This window comes from Dioscorea cayenensis, chromosome 5, assembly GCF_009730915.1.
Source record: "Dioscorea cayenensis subsp. rotundata cultivar TDr96_F1 chromosome 5, TDr96_F1_v2_PseudoChromosome.rev07_lg8_w22 25.fasta, whole genome shotgun sequence".
NCBI classification, from domain to species: Eukaryota; Viridiplantae; Streptophyta; class Magnoliopsida; order Dioscoreales; family Dioscoreaceae; genus Dioscorea; species Dioscorea cayenensis.
In genome coordinates this window covers 2,913,787-2,929,336 of record NC_052475.1, presented here as the reverse complement: position 1 = coordinate 2,929,336, position 15,550 = coordinate 2,913,787, and the positions used below count along the sequence as shown (strand labels likewise).

Sequence of the window (15,550 nt, the reverse complement as noted above, 5' to 3'; positions counted from 1 at the left end):
GTTAGTTTCTTGATCGGTCCTTGCAGCCGTTGATTCGCTACTAGGGTTTCATCGGGGACCGAACCAAGAGCACCATTTCCTAAAACCCTCGTTTCTCTTCTCCTCGATCGTTCCCAGGCTCGGGCGAGCAAAGCTCACGATGGTAATCGTTCTCATCTGTTGATTTCCACGATGTTATTTGATTCAATCTGTGTTTTTCTAGCTTTTGAATTTTCATCTTGGTTATTTGTGGCATGTTTATTATTTCACGATTTTTTTTTTTTAAATTTTTTTGCTGGTTTCATTGACTGTCAATCGATCTATGCATTTTTCTGTGATGAATTTGAGTTTTTTGTACCGCCGTGATGTGATTTTTACATTGATTTTTGGATCCCGTAGAGTTAGAGTTGAAATCCTGAAGGATTCATTTAAAGAAATTAATGGTTTTTCTAGTAGGGTAAGTTTTATGATTGTTATTTGAGCAATTTTGCTTTATTTCGGTGTGATCATGGTGATACATTAAAAACATATTTAGTGGATGAGCATCATGTGGTGGACATTTGATGGATATGGAATTTAGTTTGTGTAAGTTGATATATTCAGTTTACCACGATTATATTAGTATTCTGTAGTTCTTTACTGAATCAATCAGATATCTTGCTAATCAGTTATTGCATTACTTAAACTTGTGTTGTTTATGAATGCATTGCTGGAATTGCTTGCTTTTCTTGTGATGCTTCTTGTTTGATTTTGCAATTTAATGTTTTACTATCCCCCTCTGTTGAGTGTTTGTTTTCTGCTTTTCTTAAATTTGTTCATTCCATTATATTGTTTGTGGATTTTTTTATTTTTATTTATTTATTTATTTATAAGGAATTGTGATCTGTTCTGCAGGTCTTTGTCAAAGCTCAGAAGACAAAAGCTTACTTCAAGCGTTTTCAAGTGAAGTTCAAGAGAAGGAGGCGTAAGAAAGATTTTGGCTTCATATTTTTGTTTGGTAAGATTGTTTTGGTTTTGGTAAATTATTAAATCTATGTTTTTATTTGTTTATGCAGAGGGTAAAACTGATTACCGTGCAAGGATCCGGCTGATTAATCAGGACAAAAATAAATATAATACTCCCAAGTATCGTTTTGTTGTTCGATTTGTATCCAAAAAATGATATTGATAATATATGTATGTTTGTCACTTGGCAATGGTTATTATTGTGTCTTCTTAACCTTCATCATACCAGACCAACAAGGATATTCATGCGCAAATAGTCTCTGCAAGTATTGTTGGGGATGTGGTTTTAGCAGCAGCTTATGCTCATGAGCTACCTCGCTATGGGCTTGAAGTTGGTCTTACCAATTATGCTGCAGGTGACTATTCAATTTCGACTTATATTGGTATTACCTTTCTCATCATACTGTTTAATTAGTCAGTAACTCCGGTTTCCTTTTATCAACAATAGCTTACTGCACTGGCCTTCTATTGGCACGCCGTGTTTTGAAGATGCTTGAAATGGATGAGGAATATGAGGGAAATGTTGAGGTACATACTTGGAGCATCTGTTTTTTGTTTTCTTGTGAAGGTGATTATGTCCTCTTTACTCAGGTAGAGTGTAAATTGCTTTTAAACAGGCCACTGGCGAAGATTTCTCTGTTGAGCCTGCTGAAAGTAGACGGCCTTTCCGAGCTCTACTTGATGTTGGCCTTGTGAGGACTACAACTGGGAATCGTGTCTTTGGTGCTCTTAAGGTCTTCCATTTTCTGATTTCCGTTCTATGGTTACATTCATCAAACAATTATATGCTGGAATATCTTTGACCCTCGTGTCTGTGCAAATATTAGATGCTCTACAATATCAAAATAGAAGGCTATTTGGGAACTTTTGTCCGCATTGGATAAATACATATTAACATGAATTGTGGCTAAAAAAAATAGCTTCTTTAAATTTTTAGAACCATTTTCAATTTATAATTTCTAAAACCATTGATTTATTTCTTTATTTGGTGTCTTTTGACTAGTTGGTACTCATCGATGCTTTTTTCGATGTAATGTTTGCACTAATGGGTATGAATCAGTGGTTGCCTTTTTGCTCATGTATTTAAAAGTATGAAATTTAAAGTTAAAGCTTGTTATTAGTGAGAGTATAAAAAATATAAGCAAGTGCTTTATTTGCACAAAGATCAAATTTTCAATCTGTTGGTTTTTTTGGTCAAGTTTTGTAGAGTTTCCAACTGAATCTTTTTACTGGCATTTTCTCCAGTACTTGTATCATGCACCGGTTTTAAAATTTTGGATTAGTAGATAGTAAATAATTATACTGCTTTTCTGTTCTCAAATTGTGTAGTGTCTCTCTTTCTTGCTAGCATAAGCATTCAGGCCTGAAATTCAAAGTCATATGTTGTAGTTTTGCTCGTTTCTAAGAAATAGTATTATTTAGGGGTTGGTAAAAATGTTTGTTCCTCATATCTTTTAAGCGCATGTTTTGCTGAATATTACATGAAGTCTGGCAATCAAATTGAAATTTTGCACGCAGTTCTAAATTACCTAGGCTTGGTATATTAAGCTGTTGCTATGTTCTCCAAGTAATGCGATTTATCGAAATTACTTTTAGCATAATAAGATCATGAAGTCCTTCTCTAGACATTATTTGATATGCTTGTGTTCTTCTCCTTGTAAGGCTCTTCAAAAAATGATGAATATCTTTTAGTATTGACAATATGATGTGCAAAAGTTCAAAATGGTCCGTCTCACATCAGCTTCATTTTGTGTCTGTGAAAAACTCTTTTGGCAAACATGACAAAGACTGATTTGTGTTGAGATGAATCTGTTTCAAGGTCCTTAAAAGACAATTTGTCGTTAGATTTGCTATTTCTTGAAAACAAAGTCAATTAAGTTGTTTACTGATAACTTGAAATTTTTTCCCCATGTTTGTGTTTTTCACAAGGTTTGTAATTTTCATACACTGCAGGGAGCATTAGATGGTGGTCTTGATATTCCTCACAGTGATAAGCGGTTTGCTGGTTTTAAGAAGGATGGGAAGCAACTGGATGCTGAATTTCACCGGGAATATATTTTTGGTGGTCACATTGCTTCTTACATGAGGGTTAGGTTTTATATTTTTATTTTTGTCAAAATTTATTTTTGTCTTTTTTATCTGTACTAGTGCCCCTTGTGTTGTTCACACACCTTTTGTCTTTCTAATTTGATGATCTCATGTCATAGACTCTCAAGCATCTTATCCCATGCAACCATGACGCTACTTATAACAAAACTAATGAGAAATCCTATAATGCTGATTCATCTTTACATTTTCTATACTTCTTCTCTGAACCTTTTGTCCTTTTCACTTAAAACCTTGATAGACATTGATGGATGATGAACCAGAGAAGTACCAGACTCATTTCAGCGAATATATTAAGCGGGGTATTGAGGCTGACAACATGGAGGAACTCTACAAGAAAGTGCATGCCGCCATTCGGGCCGATCCAACAGCTGTAAAATCAACCAAGGAGCCTCCGAAGGCTCACAAGAGGTGAGCATTAATCAGAAGCTTGATTGTTTCATCCTATTATCATCGAGCTTTTGTGCTTGCATGTTCTCTAGTACTTACAATGAGATCAATGCTGTGCTTCAGATACAATTTGAAGAAGCTGACGTATGATGAGAGGAAGGCCCGGCTTGTAGAACGACTGAATGCTCTCAATTCAACTGCCGATGATGATGAGGATGAGGAAGATGATGACTAAGCTTGCAGTCCAGTTCACTTAGAAGACATCAATTATGAACCTATGTTATGTGCTTTTGTGTTTTTATTCTAGTTTATATGTTGTAACAGGTCTGTGTTGTTGTTGTTTATTGAGACCTTGTGAGTTTGGGTTGGATTCCATCTATTCGCTAGCAGAACAAATTCCAAATTTTGCCAAGTTTCATGCTGGTTAATTAGTTCTATGTTTTAAACTCCTGCTCTTGAACTATAGTAGTGGATTACTGTAAGGGTTTTACCTGCGCTCGGTGAAGGACAGTTCCATGCCGAGGGAGGATAACCGATGAAGCCAAGATAGGTCAAAATCTAAGTCCAAACAAGGCACTAGTCGTCCGGTGGCCTATATGTGGGTAACGGCCGCATATGATCAAAAATCCCTGCCGGGGGTGCCGAGCGAGGGGCGCGCGGGCATGGTGCCGCACATTACCGAGAGCTCGCTAGGCAGCACCCTGGGCGCGCGGGCGTGGTGATGGGATCGTGATCAAGGGACCAGGATGATCAATTGATCATAGATATTTGGCTAAGTATGGGCCAAAGGAGCCAGATCGGCGTTAGTATCGGCGGTACGGTCGATATGGACTTGTACGGTCGATCAGCGGATTGAGCGGGCGGAGCAGGAGCTGTTAGCCAGCCGTGGGCCAGCATGATGTGAGGCGCGTGGGCGCTATCGAGTGTCCTTACCGAGAGGAACGGTCGATTGCTAGACTGACTACCGATGGGCATCGGCACCCTTGGGCTGATAGGCGGGCACTACCGGTAGCATGGGGCGCGTCGGCAGGGTGATACCGAGGCCATTACCGATCAGGTGAACAGTACCACGGGGCGGCACTGTAGCACGATCCTGATGGTGGCCGGCTGAGTCTGAGGCACTATAGCAGTGTGTTTTCTTGCACTGTAGCAATGTGTTTGTTGTGATGGGACAACTAAGCCTATCATGGCCATTGGATCAAGGGTCGGGTCCCTTATCCTTTGAGAGGATTTTGTTATAAATACCCCTCTCCTTCCTCTTGTAATGGCAACTAGAGACCTGGTTAGAGTTTGGCTTCACTTAGGGGTAAAGCTAACTCTTTAGGGCTTTGTTCACCTTCATTCCTTGGGGGAGTGAAGGTCTTGGCTGTGTCAGTTGGCTCATGGTGTATCTCGGATCCATTGTAATTGAGAGTTTATCTTTTCTCTCTAGTTTCTTGTCTTGAGTTGGTTTCTTCGGATATCTTGGTGTGGTGGGCGGTTGGATCTTCTTGAACCTTGATCATGACGTCTTTAATGATGCTTGCATGCTTACTTGCCTTGTTTACTTAATAGGCATCGTTGCTTGCTAGTTTTCTTGGGCTGTTTTGGTTCCAGGATCTTGGAGGCTGGCTCGGCGCCTTGGTGGTGTGACGAGCGCCGCACGCTGATCGTTGGTGCGATCGGGAGGACCGTGACAATTACCATAAGGGGCGTTTGGTTCACAATAATAATATATATTACCATGGTAATATGATCGGGAATGTTATGGTAATGTGAGATTACCATGTTTGGTTGAGAATTTATATTACTGGTAATCTTTTATTATAATGTTTGGTTAGTCATGGTAATCATCTCAGAAATAAAATTTTGCAAAATATAATTTATAGTATTTAAATAAATAAATAATTAAATTATAATATTAAAATAATTTTTTTATAATTTTTTTAAATACCTTTGTATTTTCCATAATACCGAAGTATAAAATTTTAAAAAATATAATTTAAAAGTATTAAGATAAATAAATAATTAAATTATAATATCAAAATTATTTTTAAAAATACCTTTGTATTTACCAAAATACCACTTCATATAAAAATTTGAAAAACTTAATTTAAAGTATTTAGATAAATAAATAATTAAATTATAATATCAAAAATTATTTTTTTACAATTTTTTAAAATATCTTTGTATTTACCAAAATACCACTATGTATAAAAATTTGAAAAAATTAATTTAAAATATTTAGATAAATAAATAATTAAATTATAATATCAAAATTATTTTTCACAATTTTTTAAAATACCTTTGTATTTACCAAAATACCCCTATGTATAAAATTTTGAAAAATATAATATAAAGTATTTAAATAAATAAATAAATAAATTATAATATTAAAAATTATTTTTTTACAATTTTTAAAATACCTGTGTATTTACCGAAATACCCCTATGTATAAAAATTTGAAAAAAATAATTTAAAGTATTTAAATAAATAAATAATTAAATTATAATATCAAAATTTATTTTTTCACAATTTTTTAAAATATCTTTGTATTTACCAAAATTCCCCTACGAATAAAAATTCGAAAAACTTAATTTAAAATATTTAGATAAATAAATAATTAAGTTATAATATAAAAAATAATAAGGGAAAATAAAAACTATGGAGTGTAATAAGGAATTAAATTAAATAAATGGGGGCATAATTGGAAAAAAAAACATTACACATTACCACCAACTTGGTAATCTGGATGGACACCTATTTTGGTGGTAATCACATTACCATCTTATTTGGTAATATTTCACTATTGGTAATGTCGCATCACCATTAACATTATCACTGCTACAGTAATCAAACATGGTAATCTGAACACATTACCATCAAATCCCGGTAATGTTTTCACATTACCGCGAACTAAACACCACCTAAGGGTTTGGTCCTTTACGTACGGTTATTATCCGATATAATACTTATATCATCCAGGATGACACTTTGTCTTGGTCGCTGGAGGACGAAGGGGCGAGCCTGTGTGACCTGATCGAGTGGTGTCCAGTCAAGCATATGCGCGCGGGCGTACAGCCGCGCGAACCAGGCAGCGCACATGGGTGCGTAGCCGAAGTTGTGACCAATAGTGGGTGCAATTGCACGCTAGACCATGTTGCCGAGACTATGTGGTGTGTGTACGTGACTGTGCGGGTATGCACATGACCAAGATGGCGCGGGTGGGGCGCATTATGATGGAGGCGAGTGTCTGACACTTAGCCGATTTATGGGGGCTTAATGGGCTGATGTTGGTTACTGAGAGGGGCACTCGTCCGTTACCGAGACACTTTGCCGATAGCAAGATCGGTACTGATAGGTATTGACGTGATTGGGCTAGCGTGTGGCGCTACTGAGGATGGAGGGAGCATCAGCTAGGAAAATACCATGACTTGGTTGGCCGGGTGAATAGTATCGTTGGGTGGCACTGTAGCACGATCCTGGTGAGGGCTGGAATAGTATTGTGTTTGTTGGCATTGTAGCATTGTGCTTGTTTTGACAAGACAGCTGACTCAATCTTAGACATAGGATGGAGCCTTAGTGTCCTTATCCTTTCTATGGGATTTCATATATAAGGTCTCTCATTCCCTTTGTTTGGGAAGGTTGGATGAACTCTTGATTGTAAGTTTTGGCCATGGTTGTAATCTTCTCATTTGATAGAGAGTTTCATTGTTCTCTTTTATACTTGGTTTCTTGTGATGTCTCTTGTGACGCTTGTATGCTTGTATGACTAGGTTTACTTCATAGCATACTTGTTGCTTTTATTAGGGTTGTTTTTTAACTCTAACCTTCGGTAGGCTGGCTTGACGCTTGGTGGCGTGTCAAGCACCACACTGTGTGATCGTGGTGTTGATCGAGAGGCCGCGACAGTTGGTATCAGAACTATCTCTTGGTTGTAAGCTCTTGGACCCTAGGTGATGGCGGTTGCTAGCATTAAAGATCGGCTTGACTGACTTGAAGTGTAATAACCTGAACCTGTGGATAACTGTTGGAAAATATATTCAGGGTATTACTAGAGTGGTAGTAAGATTTTTCTACAGAGTAATCTTGTTGAGAAACCCCAGTGGAAAAAAATTAAGGACCTAAATGTAAAATTTTTAAAAGATTTTGGGTTAAAGAGTAATAGAAAAAGGATTGATATAAAATGTTTCTAGAAACCAAGGACTGGAAGGTAAGATAGAAGGGATCTGTTTGAAATATTGTGTTATAATCCAGGGACCATTGGATAATTTGAAAGGACTGTTTGAGAATAATATTTCATAATTTAGGGACCATTGGTGAGTTTTTCTGTACTGTTTTGTAAGAAATTATATTTTGAGGGACTAAAAATAAATTTCGGCTGAAAACTTAAGTTGGAGAAAAATCTAGATTTTGATGGTTTGTTCATCTTCTTCTCCCTTCATCTGCTATAGTAACCCGTGAGAGAAAAAAAATATGAAGAAATGAGGAGAAAAATGGGAGATTTGAGGTGTAGGATTGGAGATCGCCAGAGGGAGTTCGCCGGAGGGATGTTTTTACTTGGTAAGAGTTTTGTTGGTGTATTTTTGATGAATGAGTGTATGTATGCATGTATATATGTGTATTTGATGGATTTGATGAAGATGATGGATTTGAGCAGGAAAAACATGTTTAATGGTTATAGATGATTGTTGGTTCAAGTTGTTTTAGAAAACCTTGTATTCATGATGAATCTAGCTTGAATAGAGGATGAGATTTTCGGTTTTACTGTATCATTACTGTAGCACCGAGATTAGGGTTTGGTTTGGTTAATTAAGTTGATGATGATGATGATTAAGGTGTTAATGATTATGGTTGAATTGGAATTGGTTGGATTTAGCCAAATTGATTTGGTTGGATCAAACCAAGTTAGAATTGATTTGGTTGAGTTGAATTGAATTGATTGAGTTGGGTTTGATTTGGTTGTGTTGGGCTTGATCAAATCAAGTTGAGTGTGGTTGGACTTGAATGGTTTGGTTAAATTAAATTGGTTGAAGTTGATTTGGGTTTGGTTTGGATTTTGGGCTAAGGGTTTTGGGCTAAACCAAGTTGGTTCAATATATTTTGTATAAGAATTGAGTTGGCTCAAGGCTGGTTGGTTTAATTAAACCTGGTTCAGTGAAATTGAGTTTGGTTCAGTGAATTTGAGCTCGGTTCAGTGGAATTGAGGTTGGTTCAGAATGGCCTAGTCCAAATTGAGTTGGCTTAAGTGCAATTGGAGACCAGTTTGATTATGCAAGGTCAGGTTTGAACCGATTGGAGTGAGTGGGCCAATTAGAGAGTCGGTTATTGATTTCATGTATTTTCTGTTGGGTTCAATTATGTTTTTAGTTGTCATAATTATTTATTTTTATTATGTTATCCTGCTAGGTGTTGATTAGGCTTGGGAGGAAATTCCAGGTCTAGCAAGAAACCGAAGGAAGATCAGGTGAGTTGATAGTGACTATTATTTAAATTATTGGATAATTATTATTATTTTGAAATAATTATTTAATGGCTAGTATGCTGGAAATGATGGTTTAATTATTTTATTTTATTATGTCTAATTGCATATACTGTTGAAATATATTTATAACCATTTACTGTTGATGTTCCATGACGATCGTATTGATACACATTATTTTATATAATTATATGTATTTTTAAATAGTAAAAATACATGTATATATGATTTAATTATTCAATTCATGTATTTATTTTTGATGGGTATATATGCTTTGATTTGGAATGATTTGTGAAACCATGTGAGCATATAAAAAAAATGTTTTATCGGCATTGTGAGTGGAATTATTTAGCATAGCTTTGTTAGAAGAATGCCAATAACTATATATATATATATGCATATCATGTTTCAAGTAAGTTTTAGTGATTTATACTTGTTTGGTATTTTGGTGAATGATAGTTCTTATTGAGAAAATCTTGGATGTCTCATTTGGCTTTTGATTTGTTATCGTGGAAATTGTTATTGATATATGTATCCATGAGTTTGTGAAATCCTTATTTTGTATGAAACTTGAGATTTGTTGTGGAAATCTTTGATTTGGTGAAATTCTAGGCTTGAAACAAATTTTGAATTGTTAAAAAGAAAGGATTTCCATGTTGCTTCTTGTGTTGGGACTTGCAAATTATTTTGTATTAAATGTTTGGGCTTTCTTATGTGTTGATCTTGTCCTCGTGTAAATGGCCGAGGTATTATTGATTTATGATTATGGATGGATATTGTACTCCGAGTGGAGTTATGTTTATTGTGGTGATTTGTTCTGGTGATATTCTACTGCAGTAGGCGGTCTCCACGGTCAGTCTGTTGAGGTGGCTTGTTGACCGGCTGATTATTACGAGGGCCAGTTCAGGTGGGAGCGTAGTGCCCTGACTGAATATTCATCAGGTAGCCGGGGTCACCGACCGGTAAACCGATGGGTTAAAGTTAAGGACATGAGTTCCTTGATGGCTCTGAACCTAGCCGCGGCCACGACGAAGGTTAGAGAGGTTTTTTGACCATGTTATGCTGGGTGAGTGTTGGGTATTGCTTTATTTCGAATTTGAGATTCATGTTATTTTGAATTGTGATGAGGGGGCGAAGCTAGCTGTCGCTCTTAGGAGGGCAGTCCCTCACAAAATTTTTGTTTTATGAGAAAATCGAATTGATGTTGATTTCTGTTGAATTTCAGTTCCAAAAGCTCTTTAAAGTTGTATTTTTTCTAAAATTCTGGTATATGTGAAAGTTGGGAAAATTATTTGAGAAATTGATCTTTATATGCTTTATGTATATTACTTTTAAATTAATTGAAATTATTGAGCCACTATCGACCAACTGAATGTGCTGTAGTTACAGGAGAAGGACCTTAGTAGATCACTGTTCGACTATAGAGCTAGTCAGGGTTGAGTCCAGGACTGCAGTGGGTTTCCCCCTTTATTTCTTTCTTGTTATTGGTGTTGTAATCTTGTAGCGGTTGTACCCGCAAATTTGGGTTATTATGTTTGTTATATTTATGTATTTAAAACATATAATTGGTGTAAAGTTGTAAATTGTGATCAGTAAGTTTGATTTGGTTTCTGAGAGGTGTCAGGTTTCCAGTTAAAAAGGAATTTTTAACTGATGGTGTCATATTTACCTCGGTAGAAGGGGTGGGTGTGACATGAATTGAGTTTGGAGCGGGTGAAGCAAGTCATCGGGCATGTCGATGATCTACCAAACTCTATGACTCAACGGATTGAGGATCTGGTAAGTAGCTGGAAGGAGAGTTAAGTAAAGATAGATACCCTCTCGGAGAATGTGCAGTCTATAACTCTTGACATAACTCAGCTTCAAGTGGGTAGTGCTACGCCAACTGTGACGCGGGAAGTGTCCGCGCGCGTAAACATCCTTGACCCTTCTTCCTTCGATGGAGTTCGGAGTGCGAAGACATTGGAAAACTTCCTTTGGGATGTTGATTAATACTTCAAAGCTGTTAAGGTGCCGGATTCGGAACAAAATCCGTTAGTTGGCATGTACCTCACTGGTGATGCCAAGTTGTGGTGGCGCATACGGGAAGAGGATGACGTTCAGGCAGGCCGAACCACTTCTACTTCTTGGAAAGAGTTGAAGAAAGAATTGCAAGAACAATTCTTGCTCGGAAATACCGCGTGGGTGGCTTGCACGGCTCTAAAGAAACTGAAGCACACGGGCACAATTCGTGACTCTGTTAAGGAGTTCTCATTGTTGATGTTGGACATCTGCGACATGTCGGAGGAGGACAAGTTGTTTAACTTCCTCACAGGCTTGCAGAACTAGGCGCAAATCGAGATTCGGCGACAAGGAGCGAAAGACCTTGCGTTGGAGATTATCACAACAGAAGCGTTGATGGACTTGAGATCTTCTCTCGGGAATGATGGCGAGAAGGCGAAGTCTATTTCCAAGGAAAAGAAACCAGTAGAGAAGAAGGCCGGAAGGGGATTTCAGAGGAAACCTTATGCTGGCCAGGCCAATTATGACAAGACTAACAATGATGGGATAGCAACAGGTACCCTGAGTAACACCAAGACGATGGGGTGTTTTATTTATGACGGGTCATAGCGAGCCAGAGACTGTCCGAAGGGTGAAAATTTGGCCGCGTTGATAACTGAAGCGAGAAACGACTCAGAAGTGCCGAAAAGAGTGAATTTATTGCAATTGTTGGGTGCTTTGAGGTCTATTAAAGCTAATTCCTCCACTTCTCTTCTTTACGTGGACTTAACCTTGAATGGCAGGGCCATACAAGGAATGGTGGATACAGGAGCGATGTACAGCTTCATCAATGAATGGATAGGCACTCAGTTGGGTTTACGTGCCAGTGAACATGCTAGCCGGGTGAAGGCAATCAATTCTCAAGCTAGGCCGGTTGCCGGGAGAGTAGTGGATGTACCGATCCAGCTTGGCGAGTGGCAAGGGAAAACTGATTTGCTTGTCGTTACAATTGATGATTTTGAGTTGATTCTTCAGACATAATTCTTGAAGACCATCAAGTTTGCCATTGTCCCCCACTTAGGCAGCTTGCTTATTATGGATGGTAAGTCCTCTTATTTTGTGGCAAGTGCCTCGATTGAGAAGAAGAGCAAGGATATGATGCTCTCTGCTCATCAGTTGGCTCATGAGTTGAAGAATGGTGAACCAACTTTTGTTGCTTCTTTATTGGAAATTCCAGATGATTTGGTGTATGATATTCCGCCGGATGTATGGGATATCTTGGAAGAATTTTCAGACGTCATGCCCCCGGAATTGCCTTGCGAACTTTCTCCTCGTCGGGCAATTAATCACCAAATTGAACTGGTACCAGGCTGCAAACCGCCGGCCCAAGCTCCTTATCAGATGGCTCCATTGGAGTTGACTGAGTTGCGTCATCAACTCACCGATCTTTTGGATAGCGGTTTCATTTAGGCTTCTAAGGCTCCGTTTGGTGCTCTAGTATTGTTCCAAAGAATGCATGATAGCTCTCTTCGGTTTTGTGTGGACTATCAAGAGTTGAACAAGGTCACAATCAAGAACAATTACCCAATGCCCCTAATTCAAGACTTGTTCGATCGGTTGGCGAAAGTTGCTTATTTTTCCAAGTTAGGCCTTAGTTCGGGCTATTGGTAAGTGAGGATTGATGAAGGAGATTAGACCAAGACGATTTGTGTTAGTTTTTATGGTTATTTTGAGTTCCTTATAATGCCTTTTAGCTTGACCAAAGCCCCTGCGATGTTTTGTCAGTTAATGAATTAAGTGTTTTCTTAGTATCTTGATTCTTTTGTGGTTGTTTATTTGGATGATGTGGTGGTTTTTAGTGAATCCTTAGTGGTTCACATCACCCATTTTTAGTTTGTGCTATTAAAACTTCGACAACACCAATTATATCTCAAGTTGGAGAGATGCCAATATGCTCAAGAGGAAATTAAGTTCATAGAGCATGTTATTTCTCGAGGTGAAGTTTGGATGGACCGGGCTAAAGTAGAGGTAATCTTGGATTGGCCGGCATTAACCAAGGTCACCCAGTTACGTTCTTTTCTTGGCTTAGCCAACTATTATTGTTGTTTTATCGAGGGATATTCGAGAAATGTGGTGCCGCTTAATGATTTATTGAGGATGGACCAGCCATACGGTTGGGCCGAACGGCAACAATCGGCTTTTGACAAAATTAAGACTGCGATCTCGAGTGAACCAGTTTTAGCTCTTTCAAGCTTTGATGAACCATTCAAGTTTCACACTAATGCATCCGACAAGGCTTTTGGTGGAGTTCTAGTTCAGAACATGCATCTAGTGTCTTTTGAGAGTTAGAAGCTCAAAGATGTGGAGCAACGGTATTCGGCGCATGAGCGGGAGATGCTCGTCGTTGTTTATTGCTTTCAGGTATCGAGAGTTTATCTATTGGGAACTAAGTTCCTTGTCAAAACTAATAATGTAGTTAATACTTTCTTTACTGCTCAAAAGAAGCTGTTTGCGTGACAAGCTAGATGGCAAGAGCTTTGGCAGTATAAGCAGGGAGACACAATCTGTGTTATAACAAGGGCTTACTGTAGATTGCTATAACCCATTTCTATAGATTTTCAGCCCAATACTGTAGCAGCCTGATCCTGTAGCAGACCGGTTCTGTAGCAACATGTTCCTGTAGAAGCCTGGTTTGGTAGAGGTCTGTTACTGTATTTATGGTTTTATACCGTATTTATTCTTGTATTTTCCTTGTTTTAGTTTTCTTTTTAAAACCTAGAATTTCTCCATGGATTTGCTTGTTTATAGGCTTAAATTGAAGCCATTGACTTGTTGATCTTGTGTGAGAATGCTTGTGATGAAATTTCTTGTATTGGTGTTGTAAATTTGGAGAAAATCTTAGTTTAAGGGGCGGTTTTACTGTAGCAATTTCGAGGTTACTGTAGCACAGGCAATATTTAGTTGTTTCTTTGATTTCTTTGGATTAGATCGAAGCTAAAACCCCTAGGAATTCATTGGTAATCTTTAAACCTAGTTTTGAGCTAATCCTATGATCGAATTAGGGTTGTTTGTTAGAAAACTTAGGGTTTTTCTTGTTTGTTTTGTTTTTTTGCTAAATTTTGTTGTGTTTTGTTATGTTTTGGCAAGGAGAAGAAGTCTTGGCTCGAGGCAAAGACTTAGCCGAGGAGTAGCTTGCGAGGAAGACAAATTGCCGATCCGGTGAGTGGAAGTATTTAGCATAGCTTTATTAGAAGAATGCCAATAGCTGTATATATATATATGCATATCATGTTTTAAGTAAGTTTTATTGATTTATACTTGTTTGGCAATTTGGTGAATGATAATTATTGTTGAGACAAATCATGGATGTCTTGTTCGGCATATGATTTGTTATCGTGGGAATTGTGATTGACATATGTATCCATGAGTTTGTGAAATTCTTATTTTGTAGGAAACTTGAGATTTGTTGTGAAAATATTTGATTTGGTGAAATCCTAGGCTTGAAACAAATTTTGAATTGTTGAGAGGAAAGGATTTCCATGTTGATTCTTGTGTTGGGACTTGCAAATTATTTTGTATTAAAAGTTTGGGCTTTGCTTATTTGTTTATCTTGTTCTCGTGCAAATGGCCGAGGTATTCTTGATTTATGATTTTGGATGGATATTGTTCTCCGAGTGGAGTTATGTTTATTGTGGTGATTTGTTTTGGTGATATACTACTGCAGTAGGCGGTCTCCACGGCCAGCCTGTTGAGGTGGCGTTTGACCGGTTGATTACTACGAGGGCCAGTTCAGGTGGGAGTGTAGAGCCCTGACTGGATATTCATCGGGTAGCCGGAGTCACCAACCGGTGAACTGATGGGTCAACGTCAAGGGCGTGAGTACCTTGGCGGCTCTGAACCTAGCCATGGCCACGGCGAAGGTTTAGAGAGTTTTCTAGACCATGTTATGTTGGGTGAGTGTTGGGTATTATGTTTATTTCAAAACCATGTTTTATAATTTTTGTGTTGTAAACCCTAGTTGGGGTAAAAAGGGTTTTCTTGGTATTATTATGTTGTTTTACTTCTTATAAAAACTTCTATAATGCATGTTAAAGTTTCTAAACTAGTATTATTTTGGTAAAGCATGTATTTTGATGATTTATTATTATTTTTATTGTTGCTGTATTTTTCTGCTAAGGTTGTGCTAACCTTCCCTCACTGAGTAACTTTAGTTACTCATCTCTCTTTCTTCCTCCCAGTCTGTTGCAGGTAGTAGGTGTGACTGTGTGGCAGCGTACTGGGCATTTGCTTTTGTTTTATCTTCTGTTGTATTTCCTTCGGTTCATATATGTTATTGTTGTTATGGTACATATTATAAGACCTATGGATCCACTAGTGTGTAGAAAACTTGTTGCATGGTTTAGTATTTAAATACTATTAAACTTTTGTGTATTACCATTTCCTACTGTTGTTAGGGTTGTTTCCCTGTGTATTTTGTGAACCTCTGTATTTTCTGTATCCTACTGTTGTTGTTGTTGTTGTTGTCATCGTCGTTGTTGTTGTTGTTATTAGTACTATTGTTGAACTCCAGGTGTATTGACTAGCCTTGCGGCATCCTGAGGGTTGAGTGGCGGGGTATCCCTCCTTGGG

At 37.9% G+C, this 15,550-nt stretch overlaps 1 protein-coding gene across 1 annotated transcript; it reads left to right on the top strand.

Annotated features, from left to right (window-relative positions):
* Nucleotides 1-3,892, top strand: LOC120262107 (60S ribosomal protein L5). The gene is made up of 9 exons (XM_039270165.1): nt 1-142; nt 874-943; nt 1,035-1,126; nt 1,214-1,340; nt 1,433-1,512; nt 1,602-1,718; nt 2,938-3,072; nt 3,332-3,501; nt 3,604-3,892. The coding sequence occupies exons 1-9, from the start codon at nt 140-142 to the stop codon at nt 3,713-3,715; spliced, it is 906 nt and encodes a 301-aa protein (XP_039126099.1). The 5' UTR covers nt 1-139; the 3' UTR covers nt 3,716-3,892.
* The last annotated feature ends 11,658 nt before the right edge of the window (nt 3,893-15,550 follow it).

Bases quoted from the DNA above. Each gene is read 5' to 3' on its own strand.
- LOC120262107 (XM_039270165.1), top strand. The intron at 1,341-1,432 runs GTGACTATTCAA...TATCAACAATAG, and splicing joins TCTTACCAATTATGCTGCAG to CTTACTGCACTGGCCTTCTA. The intron at 1,719-2,937 runs GTCTTCCATTTT...CATACACTGCAG, and splicing joins GTGTCTTTGGTGCTCTTAAG to GGAGCATTAGATGGTGGTCT.